This window comes from Esox lucius, chromosome 13, assembly GCF_011004845.1.
Source record: "Esox lucius isolate fEsoLuc1 chromosome 13, fEsoLuc1.pri, whole genome shotgun sequence".
In the NCBI taxonomy this organism is placed as follows: Eukaryota; Metazoa; Chordata; class Actinopteri; order Esociformes; family Esocidae; genus Esox; species Esox lucius.
The window spans coordinates 1070571-1096679 of record NC_047581.1 but is presented as its reverse complement, the minus strand read 5'-3'; the positions used below and the strand labels follow the sequence as shown (position 1 = coordinate 1096679).

Below are 26109 nucleotides of genomic sequence, written 5' to 3'. Positions count from 1 at the left end.
AGAAGTCCAATCCATAGAGTCCCCACCTCGCAATTTAAAAAACTTTAAAGGATCTTCAGCTAACGTCTTGGTGCCAGATACCACAGCACACTTTCAGAGACCTACACAATATTAGGCAGGTGGTCATAATGTTATGGCTGATCGGTGTATGTTTGACAAATCCGTGTGCACAACTATCTCACACCCAATTACTAATACATTTCTGAGCCTATCGGCAGCAATGAGCCTACACAGGGACCCAATAGACAGTCGAAATAATCTAAACTGACGGATTATTTCAGAGAAAAAATTATGATAACCATATGCCAATATATGGGCTCAGAAATGGCTTTCGCTGTGGGCATGTCCACTATGCTTTAGGACTTAATACGAAAGTGTATGGGTATGGAAAGCCGTTTTGGTCGCTGCATGTCTAAGAAGTAATTATACACGTTTTTCAATGATTTTACGTCAAATATGGTAATTGTCCAATCTGGACTCAACTATTACTTAATGCATCACTCAGTGTAAGGTGGGCTTTTATTTATTTTTTACATTTCACTACATTCACTATGATGCGGTGTCATTTATTATGATGCGGTGTGATTCACTATGGTTAGGGTTGTGTATCAAGTTGGAACTGGTTCCAAATTTCCAAGAACCGTAGATTCGAAAAGACACGTGCATTTCAATTCTGCTTTGGTTCCTAATGTTCTTGTATTTCAGTCGCGCATTTTACAGTCCATAAAAGTTGCACTTATCTGCCAGCACCTGCTACTCAGATGGCGGACCTAATAAGACATATTTTCACTTAGTACATCAACAAAGCAAGCACATGAGAACTGAGAAGAGATACTTCGGTATACATCCAGGACCATGGCTGGCCACAGCAAACGCTCGAAAGATTGGTTAGCTTTACATTTTTTTTTAATGATCCTGACTGACTGGTGGCAAGCTAAGTTAGCTATCTAGCTAACATGCACATACTATACTAACGTACATGGACACCATGCTAGCTACTTTACTATAATATACAGCTCTAAAAATTGAGACCACTGCACCTTCTTCTTTCTTTTCCAAAAAAAGTGAAAAGGTAAGGTTTGAGTATGGAACAGAAGCGTTAAATTTGCAGTGGTCTCTTAATTTTAACCCTTCTGTTCCTCACTCAAAACCTTCCATTTCAATTTTTTTGGAAAAGAAAGAAAAATGTGCAATGGTCTCTTTTCTGGAGCTGAATGTCATGATTATTATATATATAACCTTACCAACTGGTCTGTGGGTAAATTAATGTAATCTACCCAGCTTGCTTGTAATTTCGTTATTTAAAACTAGAAATCCCACTTATCACAGAAACATTAATTTAGCTAGACAATGTAATGTATCCCTCGGCTCCATTCACTCCGTTTTCTCTCCATTCTCTAACAATGATGAGCTGACATTCTCCTTTCATATTGAAGGTAAAGGAATCATGTCTGCAAATTATTCTAATTTACAGCTCCTCTAGTACAGAAACTCGTTTCACTTTAGCCATGAAGGGAAAGATGAGCAAGGAAAAAGTGGAAGGTTTGTGGTGAAGGGGTTACATTTGTCTGCTACAGTTGATTCTCCTTTGTTTTGGTTATATCTATTAATGATTTAAATAGTTTTGGTTTGTAATTGTTTTTGTTGATCATTGTTAAAGAATAAGAAATATTATGTATTTTTTATGAATTAAGGGAAAAAGAAACCTTCCAGAATCCTGTCACTCTTGACAGTTGACTGATTGTGGCCTAAATGTGCAGAGAATAAACCTTTTATTTATTTTTTTGATATATGTTGTATTCTTCTCTACCAAAAATACTAAAATCGGAACCAGGATTCAATAAAAAACGAATTCCATAAGCAGAATCGGAATCGATGGCATTGAAATACCCAACCCTAACCATGATGCGGTGTGAATCACAATGATGCTAATGAATTTAGGTATTGGGCTTACCTCACTGGACTCTGGGTCTGCTGGTCCAAAAAACCATAACTGGTTGCTTGAGTCAAACGATGTTTTCCACAAAATGAATGCAGATATTTGATACAGTGACGATTTTGAAGGTTTTCCCACTTACAAAGCATGTAATTTTTATCATAGATACTGTTCAACTGTGAGTGACGGAATCTAAAACAGAAATCCAGAAAATCACATGATTTTTAAGTAATTAATTTGCATTTTATTGCATGACATAGGTACATCAGAAAAGCAGAACTTAATATTTGATACAGAAACCTTTGTTTGCAATTACAGAGATCATACGTTTCCTGTAGTTCTTGACCAGGTTTGCACACACTGCAGCAGGGATTTTGGTCCACTCCTCCATACAGACCTTCTCTAGATCCTTCAGGTTTCGGGGCTGACGCTGGGCAATACGGACATTCATCTCCATCCAAAGATTTTCTATTGGGTTCAGGTCCATGACATTAGTGTGTTACTAATGGTTTTCTTTGAGTCTGTGGTCCCAGCTTTCTTCAGGTCATTGACCAGGTCCTGCCGTGTATTTCGGTGCTGATCCCTCACCTTCCTCATGATCATTTAAGCCCCACGAGGTGAGATCTTGCATGGAGCCCCAGGCCGAGGGAGATTGACCATCATCTTGAACTTCTTCCATTTTCTAATAATTGCACCAACAGTTGTTGCCTTCTCACCAAGCTGCTTGCCTATTGTCCTGTAGCGCATCCCAGCCTTGTGCAGGTCTACAATTTTATCCCTGATGTCCTTTCACAGCTCTCTGGTCTTGGCCATTGTGGAGAGGTTGGATTGAGTGTGTGGACAGGTGTCTTTTATACAGGTAACAAGTTAATACAGGTAATGAGTGGAGAACAGGAGGAAAAACGAACAGGTCTGTGAGAGCCGGAATTCTTACTGGTTGGTACTTATGTCATGCAATAAAATGCAAATGAATTATTAAAAAATGATACAATGTGATTTTTCACTTCTCTCACAGTTGAAGTGTACCCATGATAAAAATTACAGACCTCTACATGCTTTGTAAGTAAGAAAACCTGCAAAATCGGCAGTGTTTCAAATACTTGTTCTCCCCACTGTATATAAGATTGCATTATTTTATGGTTGTGTTTGAACATGGCATGTTCAAACAAGGCACAAGTAAATATGTTAATTAGTTGCTTGAGACAACATAGCTTTGTTGTTGCCTTGTTTAACTTTATCTATTACATTATTTTAATGAACTGAAAGTTAATTACCATAGAACAAGGGTTCCTGGTCATATTAAATCATTGCTAAGAAATGTTAAATGGTTGTTATTTCCAGGCTGGTTGTATAAAGGATTGAATGCATTGATGTTGTAATGCAGTTATTAGAGAAGATGACATTTTTTATTGTACTAGATGTTTTCCTCAGATATTTTTTATAATTTTTTACCTTTTAGTGTACTAAAATACATATGAACAATACGCAACAATTTCTAAGATTTTACTGTTTTACAGTTCATAAGGAAATCAGTCAATTGACAGATTGACAGACGTTATACCCTCTTTGACCCTATGACTGGTATAACAGATGACCATATTAAAACTTTACTGGTTGTTCAACTTTTGGTGAATTGTAAAAAGCAACACCACATAGAATGTGAGCCATGTTTTTTTTTATTTTGATGATTTGAATAATTATGCATTTTATTGGTAGAATAATCTATTATCATAATAATTGATAGCTGCATCACTACTCAGCATTCTCCACAGTTTTTTCATATTGACCTAGTGTTCTCTTCTGCAGTCTCAAGTACCACAGTGTGTGCCGCGGTCATCTTCTCATACTCTTTCACCAGGGGCAGATAGGGAGCTGCAGACTGTCCGACAACTGATGGTAAACTTCCTCCAGAATCACACAAAACAGGACTGGCCCGCAAGCTGCCCTGCACTTGAGCCTTCCAGGTTTGTCCAGTAACGCAACTGGGACAGTCTTCATCCAGATCAAATAGTTAGACCGTTGGCATTCTAGAGTAGATAAATATCAGTTTATAAACCGTCAGGTTGTTTTTTTTATATACACTACCATTAAAACATTTGGGGCCACTTAGAAATGTCCTTGTTTTCAAAAGTAAAGTTTAGATAACATCAAATTCATCAGAAATACAGTGTAGACATCAACACTAGAACTGCCAAGCCTTTCCCGATGTACATTAACAGCCAGCGCTGAACACCATTTGTCATCATTAACATACGAATCGGCCCTAAATAGCTATGGGAACGGCGCGTCTTTGCATGTCTCTTCTGGGTGTTTCTAGTGGGGCTATCAACTTCATTTCAATGCCATTGCATAACTCTAGTGGTAAAGAATATTGTTCGTATTTGGTTTGGTATTTAGCTTAATACATTGGTAGAATATTCATCTTCAGTGCAATAAGTAGAGAAAATTCAAAGAGATGATAGGATGTGTGATTTAGTTTCTCTTTCTCTCCTAATATAAAAACAGTAACGTGTAGCCCAAGAAGTTTGTTGACTTGGTAATTGGTTTTACATTTTAGATGACATTTTATGAATTGCCTATTCAGCATTCTTGTGTGATACATAAGTTGAATTGTCAATTAGCATATATCGTTTCTATTATGTTTCAATAATAGCCTAATTAAATTGTTGAATGGTCATGGAAGTATTTCATTTTTAAGTTCATTCAAATTCAACCAAGACTATATCATTCATCTGGGAGTATCGTGCTTTCATCCAGTGACATCATGCATTCAGTAAGGGGTGATTAGCGCCAGGGTAACATTTGGGAACCAGCACTAAGTGCCGTGGGCTATTGGCAATTAAGTCAGAAAACAGGGAAATCATTTTTAAATAGTTTTCCATTTGTGAGTTTAGAATTCTGACAACAGAATATTGTAATATACGCCTATTTAGGAAAAGTCATGGAAGGAGGGTGTAGCTTTCAAAATTGTCGTTTTATTTTGATTAGAAACTCAAATGCCAATTCCCGTAGGCATTTGGCAAGCAAGCATGTTCATTTATACACTCCCCTAAAGGATTATTAGGAACACCTGTTCAATTTCTCATGAATGCAATTATCTAATCAACCAATCACATGGCAGTTGCTTCAATGCATTTAGGGGTGTGGTCCTGGTCAAGACAATCTCCTGAACTCCAAACTGAATGTCAGAATGGGAAAGAAAGGTAATTTAAGCAATTTTGAGCATGGCATGGTTGTTGGTGCCAGGCGGGCCGGTCTGAGTATTTCACAATCTGCTCAGTTACTGGGATTTTCACGCACAACCATTTCTAGGGTTTACAAAGAATGGTGTGAAAAGGGAAAAACATCCAGAATGCGGCAATCCTGTGGGCGAAAATGCCTTGTTGATGCTAGAGGTCAGAGGAGAATGGGCCGACTGATTCAAGCTGATAGAAGAGCAACTTTGACTGAAATAACCACTCGTTACAACCAAGGTATGCAGCAAAGCATTTGTGAAGCCACAACATGCACAACCTTGAGGCGGATGGGCTACAACAGCAGAAGACCCCACCGGTTACCACTAATCTCCACTACAAATAGGAAAAAGAGGCTACAATTTGCACAAGCTCACCAAAATTGGACAGTTGAAGACTGGAAGAATGTTGCCTGGTCTGATGAGTCTCGATTTCTGTTGAGACATTCAGATGGTAGAGTCACAATTTGGCGTAAACAGAATGAGAACATGGATCCATCATGCCTTGTTACCACTGTGCAGGCTGGTGGTGGTGGTGTAATGGTGTGGGGGATGTTTTCTTGGCACACTTTAAGCCCCTTAGTGCCAATTGGGCGTCGTTTAAATGCCACGGCCTACCTGAGCATTGTTTCTGACCATGTCCATCCCTTTATGACCACCATGTACCCATCCTCTGATGGCTACTTCCAGCAGGATAATGCAGCATGTCACAAAGCTCGAATAATTTCAAATTGGTTTCTTGAACATGACAATGAGTTCACTGTACTGAAATGGCCCCCACAGTCACCAGATCTCAACCCAATAGAGCATCTTTGGGATGTGGTGGAACGGGAGCTTCGTGCCCTGGATGTGCATCCCACAAATCTCCATCAACTACAAGATGCTATCCTATCAATATGGGCCAACATTTCTAAAGAATGCTTTCAACACCTTGTTGAATCAATGCCATGTAGAATGAAGGCAGTTTTGAAGGTGAAAGAGGAACACATATTAGTATGGTGTTCCTAATAATCCTTTAGGTGAGTGTATATCACAATTCATACTTAAAAGCAATTCAGTGTGCTTTACAAAGAGAAAGAATAATAGCATGAAAACATACTCAAATGACAACATCAAAACAACATCATAATAATAAAACATAGAAATAGAATGAAAACGGGATAAAAACATTGGAATCTGTAAAAGCTGTAAACAGTGCTGTTTAGTGCTCAGTCATAGGTGTGTGAAAAGTGAAATGTTTTTAACTTGGATAAAAAAATGTATACATTAGACGAATGTCTAAGATCTTCTGGTAGTTTATTCCAGTTGTATGCTGCATAACTGCTAAACCCAGCTTGACCATGTTTAGTTTGGACTCTGGGTTCTATTAGCTGACCTGTATTCATGGATCTAAGAGCCCTGCTCGCTTTATATTCTTCAAACATATCAGAAATGTATTCGGGGCCTAAACCATTCAGTGATTTATTAACTAAAAGCACCCCTTTAAAATCTTTTCTCTAACTGACTGGAAGCCAGTGCAAAGATTTAAGAACCGGGGTGATGTGCTCTGGTTAATATTCTAGCAGCAGCATACGGAATGAGCTGCAGCTGTTTTGCAGTTTTTTGGGGAGTCCAGTTAAGAGGCCATTACAGTAGTCAACCCTACTAGAGATAAAAGCCTGGATAAGCTTCTCTTGGTCTTTTTGGGGCACAAGCCTTTGATTCTGGCAATATTTAAAAAAAAGCTAGAATGCTGTTTTGTGAGGTCTATCAGAACACCAAGATTACGCACTTCATTCCTGGTTTTAAGGGCCCAAGAATCCAGATCTTTACTAATACTAGTTCTTTTGTTTTAATTGCTAAACACAATAATCTCTCTTTTATCTTGGTTTATTGTAGACAATTTTGGTTCATCCAGGTATTTGTGTTCTATACAGTGACAAAGTTAGTCGATTGAGGTGTTGTCAGACGGTTCGAGAGCCATATATATTTGAGTATAATCCGCATAACTATGGTAGTTAATGTTGTTCTGTAGAATTTGGCCCAGAGGTAGCATATAGAGATTGAATAGAAGAGTTCTGAGAACTGATCCCTGGGGAACTCCGCATGTCATAGCCACCCTATCAGATTCATGATTACCAATGGTGACAAAATAACTTGAGCCATCTAGATAAGATCTGAACCCTGAAGTCCTGGAAAGTCCTACCCAATTTTCCAGCTTATCTATAAGTGTTCTATGATCCACAGTGTCAAATGCTTCACTAATAGATCTAATAGAACCAGAACTGTTATCTTATCGGAATCAGTATTCGGATGTATATTATTTAAAAACTTTATCAGGGCTGTTTCATTACTGCGGAAGCCTGACTGACATTTGTCTGAGACCGCTTGCTGAGTTGATTGAAGACAACCTTCTCAATGATCTTGGCTATAAAAGAGATATTTGATACAGGTCTATAGTTGTTCAGTATAGATGCATCCAGTGTTCTCTTTTTAGGGGCTTAATGGCAGCTGTTTTAGAGACGTTGGGAAAATGCCTGATTGCAGAGATCTATTAACTATTTGCTGTAGGTCCATTGTTATCGAGTAATTTTTTTTTTTTAAATGTCTAATGGCTGTGTGTCGAAACAACTTGTGGAGAACTGTTTCTTCTAAGGATTTTTGATCAATTGTATTAAATTGTGACATAATAACCAAGTTATGTCTTGGTGGTCGTAGTGACGGTATAGTGTCCTTGTTAGACTGTGTAGTTCTGATGGTCCATCTGATACTTTTAATGTTTTCACTAAAGAAACACACAAATTCATTACATTTCACAGTGGACATGAGTTCTGATGCTATCTGCTTTAGGGGGTTTGTTAGCTTTTTTGGCCATTGCAAATAAAGTGCGGGTATTGTTGATATTCTTGTTGATCATTCCCGATAAATGTTGCTGTCTGGCCCTGCGTAACTCATTGTTGAAGCTACCAAGGCTTTGTTTATAGATGTCATAGTGGATTTGAAGTTTAGTTTTCCTCAATTTATGTTCGGCTTTCCTACATTCTCTTTTCAGGGCGCTTACCATCATGGTGGTTCTCCATAGTGTTTTCTGTTTGCCCATAGTTTTCTTTACCTTTACTGGTGCAACACGATCCATGACATTCAATATTTTAGCATTTGAATTATCCAGCAGTACATCAACTGACTCAGCACTTATTGTTGGAGAGATAGCTATGGCTTCCATAAACTGAGCATTGGTACTCTAATTAATGAACCTTAGTTTACTGAAACATCCAGGGTGATCAGTGATTAAAAAAAAGACAGTCTTGATCAGACAAGGCAAATTATTTAACCATGACAGAGGAAATATCGAGACCTGTAGTGATAACCAGATCTAAAATGTGGCCTCGAGTGTTTGCACGCTCTTTCACATGTTGAGTGAGATGGCAGTCCTAGTCATACCTGTCAAGTATCCCGTTTTGGCCGGGAAAGTCCCGTATTTTACCCTTCTTTCCCGGCGTCCTCCCGTATTAGTATTTTCCCGTATATCTCCCGTATTTTAACCTGCGTTATTAAAAAATAATAATAAAAATTAAATAAAAAAACATTCCCAATCTGAGTTCTGTCACTAGCCTCGTGATAACTGCCACCTGCGGTAGCCTACTACAGGTACTGTAGGTGGCAGTTGTCGCAAGGTTTGTGTGTGAGGTCAGATGATGAGTGACAACGCGGGGGAAAAAACTGATAGAAAACTGAGACGGATGATGGACACTACGACAGAGACGGATGATGGACGCTACGACAGAGACGGATGATGGACGCTACGACAGAGACGGATAATGGACGCTACGACAGAGACGGATGATGGACGCTATGACAGAGACGGATGATGGACGCTACGACAGAGACGGATGATGGACACTACGGCAAAGACGGAAGGCACTCCTGCCAAAAAACCAAAACCCTTATGTAAATACTGCGATCAATGGGACAGCGAATGTACTTTTCTGAAGAGGAGCAGGGTGGGGGACAGTCACGCGTTTTGTATGTTTTGTAACTGCGACTTTAGCATCTCACACGGGGGAAGGAATGATGTATGTCAGCACGAGAAATCCGCCAAGCACAAGCGCGGGCTAGAGGCACAAAAACATGCCCAGGCGATGTCAGCATTCGTGACGAGAAATGCCACCGATGCAGACCAGGTCACACGTTCAGAGGTAAAAATGGCCATGTTGTGTGCCAAAAACAACATTGCTTTCTCCTTCCACGACAACTTCAACAAGTGTGTAGCTCCCTGTGTCAGCCGAGAAGAAAATCTTTCAGTGAGTATACCCAGTAGTTATATTATATCATTTCTTGACAGTATGAGAGTATAGGCTGTAGTGTGCCTAGAAATATTTAAAAAAAAATCACTCTTATGCTGTTGTAGATCTGTGAGAAGCTTCTATGAGGCAGTGCTTAAGAAGAAGTTCTCCTCCTTTCCCCTCGACCATCCACTCCTGAGGGACCTGAAACTGCTGGACCCTGCAGCTCGTCTTAACATAACTCCAGGGACAGGTAGATAATAGAAACAGTTTCCAATAGGCTTTATGCCCAGCTCCACTACTTACCCTAGCAACCACACCAGCAATGGTCAGACACACCTGGATTAATCAGTTTGTCCAATAATGTAAGACAGGAAATAAAGGAGCTGGCTTAAGTTCAGGAAGTAGTGCAGCTGTGCATAAAGCCTATTGATGTTATGCAAGGCAAGGCAATTTTATTTGTATAGCCCATTTTTACAAACAATTTGTCTCAAAGGGCTTTACATCGCATAATAACAACATCCTCTGGGGACAGTTCCCCATTGATAACCAAACAAATAATTGGCACAGTATACTTGATACTTGTTTAGATCTGCAATGTTCAGTCAAACACTTTTTTTACTTTACAGTTGAGGCTGAAAGATGATAAGATGAGAGAGGAATTCACAGACTATCAGGTGACAGATAGTAAGCAACTCCCCCAAGAAGAAAGAATCAACAGATTCTGGGGCCTGGTAGGAAATGACATGAGGTTCAGTGAGCTGCCAAAACTTATGAAGGCTTTACTATGCATTCCCCATAGCAATGCAAGTTCAGATAGGGTGTTTAGCATGGTACAAAAGATTGTTACAGAGAATATGTTTACGTTAGACAATAGAACTGTTTGCGCTCTACTCTCATTGTAAAATTATCCACTCTGGCCCAGCCCACAAATACACTCCTTCCAAAACAGTCTTAAAGAATGCAAAGTCTGCAACAAATTTGTACAATAGCTCACTAAAAGAGTAAAGAAAAGTTATGTGAAATGAGAAGAAAAACTGTAAAAGAAAAGCAATATGAAATTAAAAGAATGTGTGGAATATAAATAAAATGTAAATGTAAAGACAAGCAATGTTATAAATTGTAAATCTTTTCAGCATTCTGCATCAAGTGGTGATTTTAGCTTTCTTGTACACCTGTCATAAAATGTAAGGGATACTAGAGCTTGGTTGGGGTGGTGGGACTGCTCGCGGTGGGCGCGGGAACATTTCCCTTATTTTCAAATCCAAATCTTGACAGGTATGGTCCTAGTGTTAATGTTGTAATTGACTGTTGTAGCTGGAAACGGCAGATTTTTTATGGAATATCTACATAAGCATGCAGAGACCCATTATCAGCATCCATAATTTCTATGTTCCAATGGCACCTTGTTTGCTCATCCAAATTTATCATTTTAAAAGGCTAATTGATCTTCAGAAAACCTTTTTGCCATTTTGTTCGCCCAGCTAAAAACTGTCTTTCTTTAGACTCGTCGAGTATGTGGAGCATCAGCAATTGTGGGTTCAATTACAGGCTCAAAAAGTACAGAAACAAAGAACTTTCTTTTGAAACGTGTCAGTCTATTCTTTTCTGAGAAATGTAGGCTGTTCCAAGAAATTGCCAAGAAACTGAAGGTTTTGTACAATGAACTGTCTCTAACCAAAATAGAAAGACGAATGGGAGGCCCCAATACTACTACTGAGCAAGAGGACAAATACATGGGAGTGTCTAGTTGAGAAACAGATGCCTCACAGGTCCTCCACTGGCAGCTTCATTAAATAGTAGGAAATGTGGGAGATTTGTACAGGATAGAAAGGATCTTCAAGAAGGAATGCTCTGTCTCCATTTTGCAATGCTATGTCATACCATGTGGAAAGCTTGATTGGAGCCAATGCCCTCTTTCAACAGGACAATGACCCAAAGCAGAGCTCCAAACTATGCAGTAACTTTTTAGGGATGAAGCAGTCAATCTGTCTATAATGGAGTGGCCAGCACAGTCACTGGATCTCAACCCTGTTGAGCTGTTTTGGGAGCAGCTTGACTTTATGGTGCCCATGACATACAAAGTGCCCATCAAGCCAATCCAACTTGTGGCAGGTGCTTCAGGAAGCACTGGGTGAAAACTCTTCAGATTACCTTGTCGAATTGACTAGAATGCCAAAGGTCTGCAAGGCTGTAATTGCTGGAAATGGAGGATGTTTTGAAGGACGCAATTATTTCAATTAAAATAATTATTTCTAACCACTTCATCAACTATTTCCTATTAATTTTGCTATCCAAACTAATTTCATGTATGTTTTCATAGAAAACAAGGACATTTCTAAATGACCCCAAACTTTTGAATTTAAGTTGTACCTGAAAAGTGAGATGCAAGCAATTAATGTGGTTATCATCATTTACATGGCTTGTGTGCTTTTCCTCATTTCAGTTCTGAGAATATATTGTCTTTGATTGGTCAGAAATCTGACCAATACACCGCCATCATTGTTGAAAATGAGGACTCTTACATTGGCAGAGAGGTAGGAAATCAGTCACTGAAATTAACCTTTCATGGCATTTTGCTCCAGTCTAGTGTTTAGCTCAGTGCCATGTTTGAATGTAACAGTTAATAAAAAACAGCATCTTCATCTTGAATTGTTTCTAATAATATTTGAATAAGTATTTCACCTATGGGGAGTGTATATACGCTGCTCCAAAAATTAAGGGAACACCTAATCATAACTGTATATCAAGTCAATTAAACTTTGGAGATATCAATCTGTTTTGTTAGACAGCATAAGCGATTGTGAATCAATGTCACGTGTTTTGGTGACATTGATTCCAATGAAAGGGACAACCAGTGCACTGAAGCGGCAACAGCAAGACAACCCCCAAAAAGGGTGTGGTTTTGCAGCTGGTGGCCACAGACAATTGCTCTCCACTTATCCGTCCCGACTGATTCTTCTCTAGTTTAACAAATTTGCAAGTGGGCCCTGGGTTTTTCCTTGTACAGGACAGTACCCAGTCTCATGTGGCCAGAGTGTGTTGGTCCTGGATAACAAAGGCAATGCCAGTCACTGAACCTCTGGGACGTTATGAATGTTCCCATATTCCCCAGACCTGTATCCAATTGAGAACCTCTGGGACGTTATGAATTATGAATCAATGCATCTGACGCCTCCAAGTAGAGTCACAGACTGTCCAGGGGCTCACTAAAGCCCTGATCCAGGTCTGGGTGGAGATTGCCCAGGACACCATCCGCCGTCTCATCAGGAGCATGCCCAGACGTTGTTGGGAGTGCATACAGGCACGTGGGGACCATACACACTACTGAGTCAAATGAGTTGTCATGATGAAGTTAGAACAGCCTGTGATTTCAATTGTTTACTTAGATTTTCAGTGTGTGTTTGAATTCAGCCCTCACTCGGTTGTTAATCTTGGTGTCCGTTGACCGTTATGTAATTTTGCTCTCAATGAATTACACAATGTCAAGATTTTGATCTTTAATATGTTTAGTTCATTGAGACCTGATGTGTGATTTAAGTGTTCCCTTAATTTTTTTGAGCAGTGTATATTTGAGATACTGTTTTTCAACAATAGAAATGCAAATCTTGTGGTCTACGTGCTGCCTCACAAGGTCAGTATGTTGAATTGCTAATAAAATGTATGTATATAAGTCAACTGTACTCCCATAGGTTATCTTGGACCTAATGACGTATCAGGGGCTGACTGTGAAGAGGGCACTGAGTTCTGACAAGAGACTCATAGAGAAACTTGGCATCAACTCTTTCCCCTCAGCATACCTCCTCCACCCGAATGGGACACATGACATTCTGGATGTGTGAGTTGGCCACCTGTACTATATTTACTGACTAGTGTGTGGGTTTGAGTCTTGGGACTTTACGAGAGTTTGGGTTTGAGATTCAACTGTCATTCATGTGTGTTTAGCCAAGCTGGCCAAGAAGAGTGATTGTCTCTTACTTGGTGAGTGAATGAGTGAGGGCTTGACTGACTACCTCCTGTTAAATAGAATAGTGTTAGAGACGCGGACTGCGACATAGGCGACCAGTGTTCAATCCTCACCAAGGACAAAACTAATTAGGCTAGCCATCTACAGTTATCTCTTTCTGATTTAACATGTTGAATGTAGTGTAGCGATCCTGTTATACTGTTGTCGGTTTGGATGTCAGCTAATAATGTAGGGAACTAGTTTTGAGAAGAGTTTTAAGAGTTTTGACTACTTTGTTTGACAATGCTAAAGTAGACCCCACATCTCTACCCACGTATCACATGCAGCACTACCCGCTGTTTTAACAGCATAGTGGTTAAAGACAGTCTACCACAGAGAATACCATGGATTATAATCCAGCCAGGGACGACAACATTCATCCCTTCTAATTGCTGGCCGACAGAACTAGGCTTGGCTGGTTCCTTTTTTTGTTTTTATTCCATTTTGCTACACGGTTTGTATAAATCCAGGGGTTTTGTATTTTGATATCACCAGGCAGAAAAGACTGCGCTTCTTCTTCTCTTCATTCCTTAAGCTGCTCCCTGGAGTCCACAGGAAGCAGAACGGTTCTGGAGCAGCCCAGGAGCCCCTAATAAAGGGACCACAAGACCCTGGGATTTCTGAGGCTTGGAAAGACTTTGAAAAGTGAGTTGGATGCTTGCACAGTGTATTTTTCATAACAGACAATATATCTTACATTTTTATGAAGACTACCTGTGAGAAAGTTTTTTTTTAAATTTTATTTAATGTGCAACTGTCTGACCCATGGTTCCATCTGTGTTTTTTCCCAGGTCTAAGGTGTACATGGCAGATCTTGAGTCAGGGCTGCACTACCTGCTGAGAGTGGAGTTGGCTACCCATCAAACCCTGGTGGGAGAGGAGCTGAAGACCTTCAAAGTCTTTGTGACAGTTGTCGCAAAAGTAAAGTGCCCTAATTGGTTCAGGCCCAAACAAGTTAACTATGTTTGCCCTGTATTGTATTATTTTAAGAATTTACGTTTAGTCTGTATTGTTTAATTCTTTATCCCAGCTTTTCCCTGGTCGACACTCTGTAGTAAAACTCCTCGAGACTCTGCTGGAGTGGCTTATTAGTCTTCCCTTGGAGAAAATCCCTTATGACGCCATCCTGGACCTGGTCAACAACAAGATGCGGGTAATAGAGAAATGTCTTTAGTAGTTCACTGTTAACAGCTCAAATAGCTTAATTTAAGCTTGGGTAAAGAGGCCTAATTGATAAAGCTGCATACTTTCCACAATGCTTTTGAATGTATGGCTTATAGAAACTGGCAAGAGTTTTATGTTCTACAAATAACTTGCAAAGAACCTGTGTTCTTATATTTTCTTAAGGGTTTTTGTGTAGCAGTGGTAGGGTTGTCAGGATACCAGTGTTTTCAACTTTGATACAATATCAGAGAAATCATAGGAATTCTCAATACTTTTCAAATACAATTTCAAAATCACGCCAAAAAAGTCCAACAAATCAATACTGTATTTCTTTTAAATTAACACTTACTATTAAAGCATCATTTATTTATTTTTAAGTAACATTTAAAAACGTATTATAGAATCAACAAATATATGAAACGTTGCCCTTCAATGGAAAATGATTTCTTAGTGCTTACTTTTCTGATCTATCACAATTCATAATGAGATTACAAACCATCTGCTTGATAAATATCTAATTGATATACAGTCATAGTTTGGCCACCCCTTGACAAATAACATATATTTTGGTGATTTTCTTAATTGAAATTAATTAAACACAGGATATGGGGAAAAAAAACATTACCAGAAAACTTAGTTACATTTCATGTCATAAACTGAACAAAAATGTCAGATAAGAACATCATTGTGGCATATGGTGCAAGTTTGGGCACCTTAAGAGTTCTGAAGTGTCAGATTCTTAATCAGCTCGTTAGGCCTGAGGCATGTCAACAGAAATTGTTAGGAAATGTCAGCTGGTGCCAATTTTAAAGCTTTACAAATACTCTGACTCTTCAAACCTTGTGCGAACACTAGAAACCGTGGGTTTAGCAGCTGCGTAAAACTCTAAAAGTTATTGATGCCCACAATGCATGGGATGGCTACAAGATAGCAAAGCGTTGTCAGCTTGCTGTTTCCACAGTGTGAAATATAATTAAAGAACTACGGAGCTCAAGATGAGATCTGGAAGACCAAGAAACTCTCTGAGAGAACTGCTCGTATGCTGGTTAGAAAGGCTAATCAAAACCTGCTGGAAGATTTGGCAGATTCCGGAATGGTGGTGCACCATTCCACTGTGCAGTGATGCTTGCACAAACAAGACCTTCATGGAAGAGTCAGTAGAAGAAATTCCTACCTGCATCCTCATCCTAAAATCTTATGTCAAAATGCTACGGAACATCTACAGAAACCTGATTCATTTTGGAAACAAGTGCTGTGGACTAATTAAGTTACAATAGAACTCTTTGGCCACAATCAGCAAAGGTATATTTGGACAAAAAGGAGCAGAAAAATAACACCTTGCCAACTGTTAAGCATGTGCGTGGATCTAACATACTTTGGAGTTGTGTTGCAGCCAGTGGCACAGGAAACATTACAGGATTGGAGGAAAAAATAAATTTCCCAAAATACCATCAAATTCTGGAAGCAATCATCACACAGTCTGTAAAAAGCTGAAGCTGAAAAGAGGATGGTTTCTACAACAAATAAAGATCCTAAACAGATAAAGATCCTAAACGTACCAAGGAAGAATGTAAGAAACCAAGGAAGAAGGGGAGAAAATCCAAAATACAAGAATTGAAAGTCTTTTGGCTGGCTACAAAAAGTGTTGGCAAGCTGTAATATCTGCCAGAGGGGGTGTTACTAACTACTCACTATTTACTTGAATTCATGTAGCCGACCATAAATACTCTGCTGTTCTGACATTCACCTGATTATATTAACAGAACCAAGCAGAGTTGGGAGGGAGCACGAAAAAAATATTTCATTAAGGTTAGCTAAGTGAAATACAATATTAAGCTCCCTCCTAGGCGTTAAGACAGTTTGCTTCAAACCATGTGCTCACACGTAGCAGTTAGGTGTGAGCATGTCATTTTATGTTCAAGGTGTGAACAATTGGGAGGGTATTAGAGACTGAATGGAGTGAAATGTTAACTAAGGGAGATTTTTACATGAGACACAGAGGAAAATGGGGTAGGGACATGCTTTTTTAATTTCAGTCCAAGGGAGTATCATTTAATTTTATAATCGATTACATTTCAGTAGCCGGTGAGACTTTTGGAATTTACGTATTGAGTGGCAAAACAAAGCTTATTTCTGTATGACCTTTCTATTGACCATTCAGTCAGTCCCTCTTTGTGTTTGGCATATCCAGATCATGGATGTAGCGCAATATGTAGTGGGGAAAAAGGCTCCAAATGGTTAAACAACATCGCATCTCATAATTACAGAAGGAGTAGATTTACGTTTCTTTGCAGTCTATATTCATTGTAGATTGTCTTGAAATATTCAGTGGACTTTGAGAGTCGAAATGGAGATGGTCCTTTGGGGAAAAAAGTGGAACAAATTGTGTGTTGGAGGAGTTGCTGCTACCGAATGTAGAGAACAGTCCATGTGGATGGTTAGTATGCCTACGAGTTGTTTTGCTCTTTTTCCCAATGTCATATAGAAAGGCAATGGTTTCAAGATTGCATGCTGAATGCATATTACGGCATTCCTGTTTTAACAAAGCGATGATTTTCACTGCATCAGTGAGAAACATTCCTTTGCATAGTGGAAAAGGACAACAAAAAACAAGGCAATCCTACTTGTGCTAAAAGGCATTGAGTAATCTGGAGGAGAGGCTAGCAGCATGAATGCCAGCAAAACTGCAGCTGAAGACATTGTGACCCAGAGGTAGAGGTGTAAGAGCACTCAACTGGGTTCAGCTGTGTTCATCACCTTAGGGAAGTATCTAATTAAAATCTACAGTGGATATAAAAGTCTACACACCCCTGTTAAAATGCCAGGTTCTTCATCTTCAGCTTTCTAATGGACGCTTGAAGTTTTTGTGCCAAAATTGCCTTGTATTTGGAACTGTTCATTATTCCCTCCACCCTGACTAAGGCCCCGGTTCCAGCTGTAGAAAAACCATGGCTTTTTCTGAGATGCAACTAAAATAAAATCTGGAAAATCCTACTAGAACTGTTTAACTTTATTTGTGATTTATCAGAGTCACTTTAAATGATGGCAGGTGTGTAATGACTTCTATTTAACATGAGTTTGAAAGTGATTGGTTCTGAACACAGCCTCATCATACAGTGGGGCAAAAAAGTATTTAGTCAGCCACCGATTGTGCAGGTTCTCCCACTTAAAAAGATGAGAGAGGACTGTAATTTTCATCATAGGTTCACTTCAACTATGAGAGACAAAATGAGAAAAAAAAAATCCAGAAAATCACATTATGTGTTTTTTTTTTTATGAATTAATTGGTAAATTCCTCTGTAAAATAAGTATTTGGTCACTTACAAACAAGCAAGATTTCTGGCTCTTTTTTTCACAGTAATTTACCAATAAATTCATAAAAAATCCTACAATGTGATTTTATGGATTTCTTCCCCTAATTCTGTCTCTCATAGTTGAAGTGTACCTATGATGAAAATTACAGGCCTCTCTCATCTTTTTAAGTGGGAGAACTTGCACAATTGGTTGCTGACTAAGTACTTTTTTGCCTCACTGTAAGAGGGTGTGGACACTTATGCAACCAGGTTATTGTAAGGTTTTTATTTTTCATTTTTCCTCCTTGAAGATTTCAGTTTGTTTTTATTTTATTATAGGTCACATTAGAAGTGGAAAAAGTTCTGACATTATTTGTCTCATTATTTTACATCACAAAAACCTGCCATTTTAACAGGGGTGTGTAGACTTTTTATATCCACTGTAAGTAACTAGGTAAAGGGAGTTCAAAACAAACCAATGATCAGTTAAATATAAAGGAAGAGTGTAAATTAGGGGATGCAAATTTTAAGGCTTTTCCTTAATCGACGGTTGACATCGTAAATGATCAATCAATTGATAAATCTTACTAAAAGAATAATTGTCTATGATGAAAAATCTCCGTCATTTTTTTCCTAAAGCTTCACAGAAATAGTCAACAGATCAGTGGACAATGAGTCTTTTTAATCCTAGGCCTCTATTTAAAAAGAACAAAAAAGTTATCGAATGAGTATGCCTACTTCACTTAAATGAGGCTGAAAACGCGCTCTGTGGATATACCATGAATAGTTTATACAACCATATCAAATATAAACAAACAAACACGCAAAAACCAACATCTTCCATTATAAAAAAAAACAACAATTTAAAATGAAGTGTCTTCTGACTCCGATTACTAAACTACTGCAATCTGATCTAATTTCCAAGCAAGCCTATTGAGCTTTAGTTTCAGAGATGCTCAGGGGCGAGTCGCAAGCGCATGTGGGGTACGGTTCAGCAGTTGAAAACACCCGCTTGATGGCACTGAGGTCGCAGGGATGTGCATGTATTGTCACAGGAATCTTCCTTCATTTAGCCTACCTTACACCAGACTGTTGGATTTCCTTCCGGTGGTGGTAGAATATCCCGCAGAAAGGCTTTTCTATGCTCCTGGTGACTGTGCCCCACAATGGAATGTGATATCCCGGTTCCAACTAATTCATTAACCGCAAAAAGCCTTCACCATAAATAATATTTATTGGCATCATATCTTTCTCTATTACCTGGCAACCTCTTGTGTTATGCTCTGGCTGTTGTTGATTACAGTTATTTCTGGTGAACATCGATTTAATGGTTGTTTGAGAGGATGAACCCTTAGTCAAGGCAAATGGATGTTTTTTTGTCAAGTAATAGGCTACATCATTGATGTAGTCATTGTTATTTTAAAACAGTATTTGCAGTGAACATGATACTTTTTTTAAATCAAAATGATCACAAGCCATACTTGTTTTTGCTCTCTTAATCTGTCATTGGATTATACCACTGTAGATTATTCAGAAAGTTCCCCGCCAACTATAGTGTCCTCAAGTAATACTGAATAGAAATTCCCTACGTCGATCAAATTCTTATCAACAATTAATCGATCTTCGATTAATCATTAACAGCCTAGTGTAAATTGTCAACTAAAGTCGATGGTTAGTTATGATCTCTGTTTATCTGTTCATTTTGCTCTTGCTTAGGAACATCCAAGTACTTTTACTTTGTACTTTTTGCACCTCTCATATTAGGCTATGTGTATCAGCTGGTGCTGTAGTTACAGTATTCATATTTTTATAAATGTTTGGAAAAGTAAAAACAACCCTTTAATATGGGATCACATTTTCAGGTACCATGTAATCTTTAAGTTAGAATGCGTTCAGCATTTTAAATATGTTTTAATATTTCCACTTTTATTGGGTTAGTTGTTTGCACAGTGGGCCTATTATAGGCTACCATTGCGTGCATATTGTTGAGCAGATGAGTTTGTCTTTGAGACCAGATGCGCTACATTTTAATCTGCCTTTTGAATGGGGAGTTTTTTTCCCCCCGAAGCCTCAGGGAGGGTGAAATGAAAATATATTTTGCTTGGGGAGGGTCAACTATTTTCATACTTTTGTGTGTATTAAATTTTGCCCCCTTTTTTTATGTAATTTTAATTTTTTTACATATGTCGTTTTTGGTTGAAATAAATAGCTGTGAATATTATTTTTCGGAATACTGTTAAAATTCCAATCAACATTTTTGCTGGATCTTGTAAGCGGAGCTGGTGGACAGCCCATCCATTGTGAATTAGTCCTTTATTGACGAAAAAATTGCTGGCTAAAACCAAAACCTGAAACTGTATACGGTTATATTACAACTGTTTCTGGCATGGAATAGTTCATCTTCCGTCTCGCTATCCTCAATGGAGTCTAGCGACTGCTGAAATGTGTAATGCCGTAGCGTAGTGGTTAAAGATAGTGCCTCTCATGTGGAAGCCCTCAGTTCGAATCTATTGAGAGCAACGACATTTATTAATTATTTCTGGTAGATTGCACGATTCTCTCATTTTTACATGTCATTCACAAATGAAAGTAAAAAGTATGTTGGTTTGCCATCAAAGAAAAAAATATGTTCTATCTTTGGCAGACTATTCCAGCAAGTTAGTAGATACCGGTAAAGCTTATTACTGGCTAATACGCTGTTAAAATGGCCAGTGGCAAACGCAATACAAAGTCGCTATTTGTGGGGGAGGTAAACGTAGTAAGTAAAGTTTAACTGTATCAATGTCATTCACAAATGGCCAATTAACTATTAAAACGGCCAGTGGCAAAAGAGGATTTGTTCAGGATAGAGACGAGAGGCTATACTAACACCCGGCAAGTGTACATCTCTGTGGTGTAGTGGTCAACAACACAGCCTTTCATGTAGGTGACCAGGGTTCGGAACTTGAGTTAACCACATTTTCGATTGCAGGCCGCCAGAAACTAGGCTTGCCTGGTTTCTTGTTTACATATAATGATCAGCTGTAACATTATGACCACTGATAAGTGAAGTACACTGATAATCTTATCATGACACCTGTCAGTGGGTAGGACATATTAGGCAGCAAGTAAAAAAGAATCCTCGAAGTTCATGTGTTAGAAGCAGGAAAAATTTACAAAAGTATGGATCTGAGCGACTTTGACAAAGGCCAAATTGTTTCAGGTTTTTCATTTCGTTTTAGTTTCCATTAGTTTTCAGTGTCTTTTGTTTGGTTAGTTTTTAGTTTTGTGATGAATTCTAGTTTCTATTTCTTTTTAGTTATTCACTTTAATTTTTTATTTTTGTTTAAATATTTTGGAGAAAACTGCTAATTCTTTTTAATTTTTGTAGTTGTTCTATGTATTTTAAATAGGACAGGTAACAGAAGCTTTTTCTGATTTGCATAATAAATATTTTATTCAATATATTAGAAACTTAATTCCTTCATTCCTTTGCATTAGTGAAGAAAACATCCATCATCCATCATCTTCCGCTTATCTGGGTCCGGGTCGAGGGGGCAGCAGTCTAAGCAGAGATGCCCAGACTTCCCTCTCCCTAGACACTTCCTCCAGCTCTTCCGGGGGGAACACCGAGGCATTCCCAGGCCAGCCGGGAGACATAGTCCCCCGGCCACCTCAACTGACCCCTCTCGATGTGGAGGAGCAGCGGCTCTACTCTGAGCTCCTCCCGGGTGACCAAGCTTCTCACCCTATCTCTAAGGGATCGCCCAGCCACCCTGCGGAGAAAGCTCATTTCGGCCTCCTGTATCCGGGATCTTGTCCTTTCGGTCATGACCATAAGCTCATGACCATAGGTGAGAGTAGGAACGTAGATTGACCGGTAAATCGACCGCATTACTTCAGAAGCTGCACCGATCCGTCTGTCAATCTCCCGTTCCATCCTTCCCTCACTCGTGAACAAGACCCCTAGATACTTAAACTCCTCCACTTGAGGCAGGCACTCTCCACCAACCTGAAGTGGGCAAGCCACCCTTTTCCGATTGAGGACCATGGCCTCGGATTTGGAGGTACTGATTCTCATCCCAACTGCTTCACACTCGGCTGCAAACCGTCCCAGTGCATGCTGAAGGTCCTGGTTTGAAGGGGCCAACACGACAACATAATCCGCAAAGAGCAGACACGAAATCGTGTGGTCCCCAAACCTGACACCCTCCGGCCCCTGGCTGCGCCTAGAAATTCTGTCCATAAAAATTCCGAACAGAACCGGCGACAAAGGGCAGCCCTGCCGGAATCCAACATGCACTGGGAACAAGTCTGATTTACTGCCGGCAATGGGGACCAAGCTCCTGCTTCGGTCGTACAGGGACCTGACAGCCCTTAGCAAAGAACCCAGGACCCCATATTCCCGAAGCACCCTCCACAGGATGCTGCGAGGGACACAGTCGAATGCCTTCTCCAAATCCACAAAACACATGTGGATTGGTTGGGCAAACTCCCATGAACCCTCCATCACCCTGTAGAGGGTATAGAGCTGGTCCAGTGTTCCACGGCCCAGACGAAAACCACACTGCTCCTCCTGAATCCGAGGTTCTACTATCAGCCGTATTCTCCTCTCCAGTACCCTGGCATAAGACTTTCCCGGGGAGGCTGAGAAGTGTGATCCCCCTATAGTTGGAACACACCCTCCGGTCCCCCTTCTTAAAAAGAAGGACCACCACCCCGGTCTGCCATCCCAGAGGCACTGTCCCCAACCGCCACGCGATGTTGCACAGGCATGTCAACCAAGACAGCCCCACAACATCCAGAGACTTGAGGTACTCAGGGCGGATCTCATCCGCCCCCGGTGTCTTGCCACCGAGGAGTTTCTTGACCACCTCTGTGACTTCAGCCCGGGTGATGGACGAGTCCACCTCTGAGCCCTCATCATGTGCTTCCTCAATGGAAGACGTGACGGCGGGATTGAAGAGATCCTTGAAGTACTTCTTGCACCGCCCGACGACATCCCCAGTTGAGGTCAACAGCCGCCCACCTCCACTGTAAACAGCGTTGGTAGGGCACTGTTTCCCTCTCCTGAGGCACCGGACGGTTTGCCAGAATCTCTTCGAGGCCAGCCAATAGTCCTTCTCCATGGCCTCACCGAACTCCCAGGCACAAGTTTTTGCCTCCACAACCACCCGGGCTGCAGTCCGCTTGGCCTGCCGGTACCCGTCAGCTGCCTCAGGAGTCCCACAAGCCAACCAGGCCTGATAGGACTCCTTCAGCTTGACGGCATCCCTTACTTCCAGTGTCCACCACCAGGTTCGGGGATTGCCACCTAGACAGGCACCGGAGACCTTACGGCCACAGCTCCGAGCGGCCACTTCGACAATGGCGGTGGAGAACCTGCTCCACTCGGACTCAATATCTCCAGCCTCCGTCGGGATCCAGTCGAAGCTCTGCCAGAGGTGGGAGTTAAAGGTCTCTCTGACAGGAGACTCGGCCAGACGTTCCCAGCAGACCCTTACAGTACGCTTGGGCCTGCCGAGTCTGTCCAGCTTCCTCCCCCGCCATCGGATCCAACTCACCACCAGGTGGTGATCAGTTGACAGCTCCGCCCCTCTCTTCACCCGAGTGTCCAAAACATACGGCCGCAGGTCAGATGAAACGACAAAAAAGTCGATCATCGACCTACGGCCTAGGGTGTCCTGGTGCCACATGCACTGATGGACACCCTTATGCTTGAACATGGTGTTCGTTATGGACAAACTGTGACTAGCACAGAAGTCCAATAACTGAACACCGCTCGGGTTCAGATCAGGGGGGCCGTTCCTCCCAATCACGCCCCTCCAGGTGTCACTGTCGTTGCCCACGTGGGCGTTGAAGTCCCCCAGTAGAACTATGGAGTCCCCAGTCGGAGCACTTTCCAGCACCCCTCCCAGAGACTCCCAAGATAGTCGGGTACTCTGCACTGCCGTTCGCCCGGTAGGCACAAACAACAGTGAGAGACCTATCCCCGGCCCATAGGCGCAGGGAAACGACCCTCTCGTTCACCGGGGTAAACTCCAACACATGGCGGCAGAGCTGGGGAGCAATAAGCAAACCCACACCAGCCCGCCGCCTCTCACCATGGGCAACTCCAGAGTGGTGAAGATTCCATCCTCTCTCAAGGAGTGTGGTTCCAGAGCCCAAGCTGTGCGTAGAGGTGATCCCGACTTCCTCTAGTCGGAACCTCTCAACCTCACGCACGATCTCAGGCTCCTTCCCCGCCAGCGAGGTGACGTTCCACGTCCCTAGAGCTAGTTTCCGTTTCCAGGGATCGGGTTGTCTAGGCCCCCACCTTCGACTGCTGCCCGATCCTCTCCGCACCGGCCCCTTATGGTCCCTCCTGTGGGTGGGCTGAGCCCGGCCGGGCCCCATGGGGAATGGCCCGGCCACCAGGCGCTCGTGTACGAGCCCCAACCCCGGGCCTGTCTCCAGGGTGGGGCCTGGCTGCGCCATACCGGGCGACGTCATGGACCTCAACATTTTCCTCTTCATTAAGGGGTTTTGAACCGCTCTTAGTCTGACCCGTCGCCTAGGACCTGTTTGCCTTGGGAGACCCTACCAGGGGCATATAGCCCCAGACAACATAGCTCCTAGGGTCACTCGGGTACTCAAACCCCTCCACCACGTTAAGGTGGCAGTTCATGGAGGGGCTATAAAATATTAGAAACTTCATTCCTTTGCATTAGTGAAGAAAACAATTGTGCAAAACTCGGAAATAAGGATCATAGTTTAGTAAGTACCACTTACAAAAGCAATATATAACATAACATATATAGCAATGTTTCCCATGGAATGTGACAGTAAATTAGTAAAGTGTGTGCGTGTGTTTCTGTGTGTGTGTGTGTGTGTGTGTGTGTGTGTGTGTGTGTGTGAGAGAGAGAGTGAGTTACTGTGTATTTATGGCATCACTCATTTAAAATATCTTTGTTGATTTTGAGGAACACTCTTTGCTCCAGTAATATCGTGGCCCTATTTCTTAACCCTGAAGTGCCCACACAATGAAAATAATTATTCCACAAATGCTTCCTCTCCAGCAGTAGATTGGTGGCTCTCCTTGCACTCTGACCTTGACCTCTTCCAGGTTTTTCTTCTGTGAAACAGATACACTTCACAGATTACTCTCCTAACGGGATGCGTGGTACTTGTTTTTGCTGTAGCACTATCAGCTGGAGCTGCAGCCATGCTCTCTCTGTCATGACCACCAGAGGGGCTTGAAGACTGGCTGTACTGCACCATGAGTTCAAGCACGAATGACTCTGCTTTTCAGTGGTGTCATCCCCTGAGACAGTAGAAAAACAGCAACAGAGGAATCCAGCAAACATGCCACTGCTGCTTTTGGGTCAAACCCTGAACACTGTGGGTTTAGGGTGAAGGCAAATCTGTCATGGAGAGAGTTCAGCATTGTATGTGTAAGTTGCTTTGGCCCAGATGCCTGCAGGTGAGCTTCTAGGTTCAGCAGGAATGGCACTAACTCTAACAGAGACTGGCAATCAATCTGAAGCTGATCAGTGTGGACCGCAAAGGGCTCCAGGAGTTTTATTATCTACTCAAGTTTCAACCAGTCACTGCTGAGCAGAGTGTCTATGCTCAGCCTCTCCAGAGCCTTATTTAGCTCTTATTTTATATCAAGCAGCCTTTTTACCATGTTGTATGCGCTGTTCCATCAAGTTGGGCCTTCTCTTACAAGTGTTTTGCCACACCTTTAAATAAACTGTTCATTGGCCACTGAAGACTTGCAGACAGCAAGATCTAGCCTTCTGGGTTTTGTGATTACCACATTCACATTCGGTTGCTTCAAGGTATCCTTCAGGGACAGTTGCAGTGTGTGGGCCTGGCATGCCATCCCCTGGAACTTGACAACATCTCCGTTCATCAAAAGGCCATAAATATGTCTTTAATTGATAAAAAGACAACAACATAGAGATTTTAGACAGATTATTATGATCCATGTTAACTCACTGGTGACTGCCTGGTATTAACTTTTAGAGGCTAGTAGATTTTGTCTGCAGGGCATGCATGTCATTTACATAGAATATATTTGAAGAAATAACTTATAATAAATTATAAATTATAATAAATAAGTTATTTCATGTAATATATTTTTTGAAAATGACGCACCTGCAGAATTTTTCATTGAATTAATTTAATGTGAAAACATTGTAAATGCAGGGCAAATGACAGCCTAGTGTCTTTTTGCTCTAACTTTCTTCTCC

At 41.0% G+C, this 26109-nt stretch overlaps 1 protein-coding gene across 4 annotated transcripts in view; it reads left to right on the top strand.

Moving 5' to 3' along the window:
- Window positions 1–26109, top strand: part of qsox2 (quiescin Q6 sulfhydryl oxidase 2) — a 76735-nt gene that overhangs the window by 26109 nt on the left and 24517 nt on the right. For 2 of the 4 annotated variants that reach the window (XM_029124823.2, XM_020044520.2), the window contains 6 exons: window positions 3795–3900; window positions 11877–11967; window positions 13123–13268; window positions 13932–14081; window positions 14228–14357; window positions 14467–14589. In XM_029124823.2, the coding sequence (XP_028980656.2) occupies window positions 3795–3900; window positions 11877–11967; window positions 13123–13268; window positions 13932–14081; window positions 14228–14357; window positions 14467–14589 (746 nt within the window). Of the gene's footprint in view, window positions 1–3794; window positions 3901–11876; window positions 11968–13122; window positions 13269–13931; window positions 14082–14227; window positions 14358–14439; window positions 14590–26109 lie in introns of all 4 variants that reach the window. The other 2 variants (XM_034296629.1, XM_034296630.1) reach the window with 1 other exon arrangement.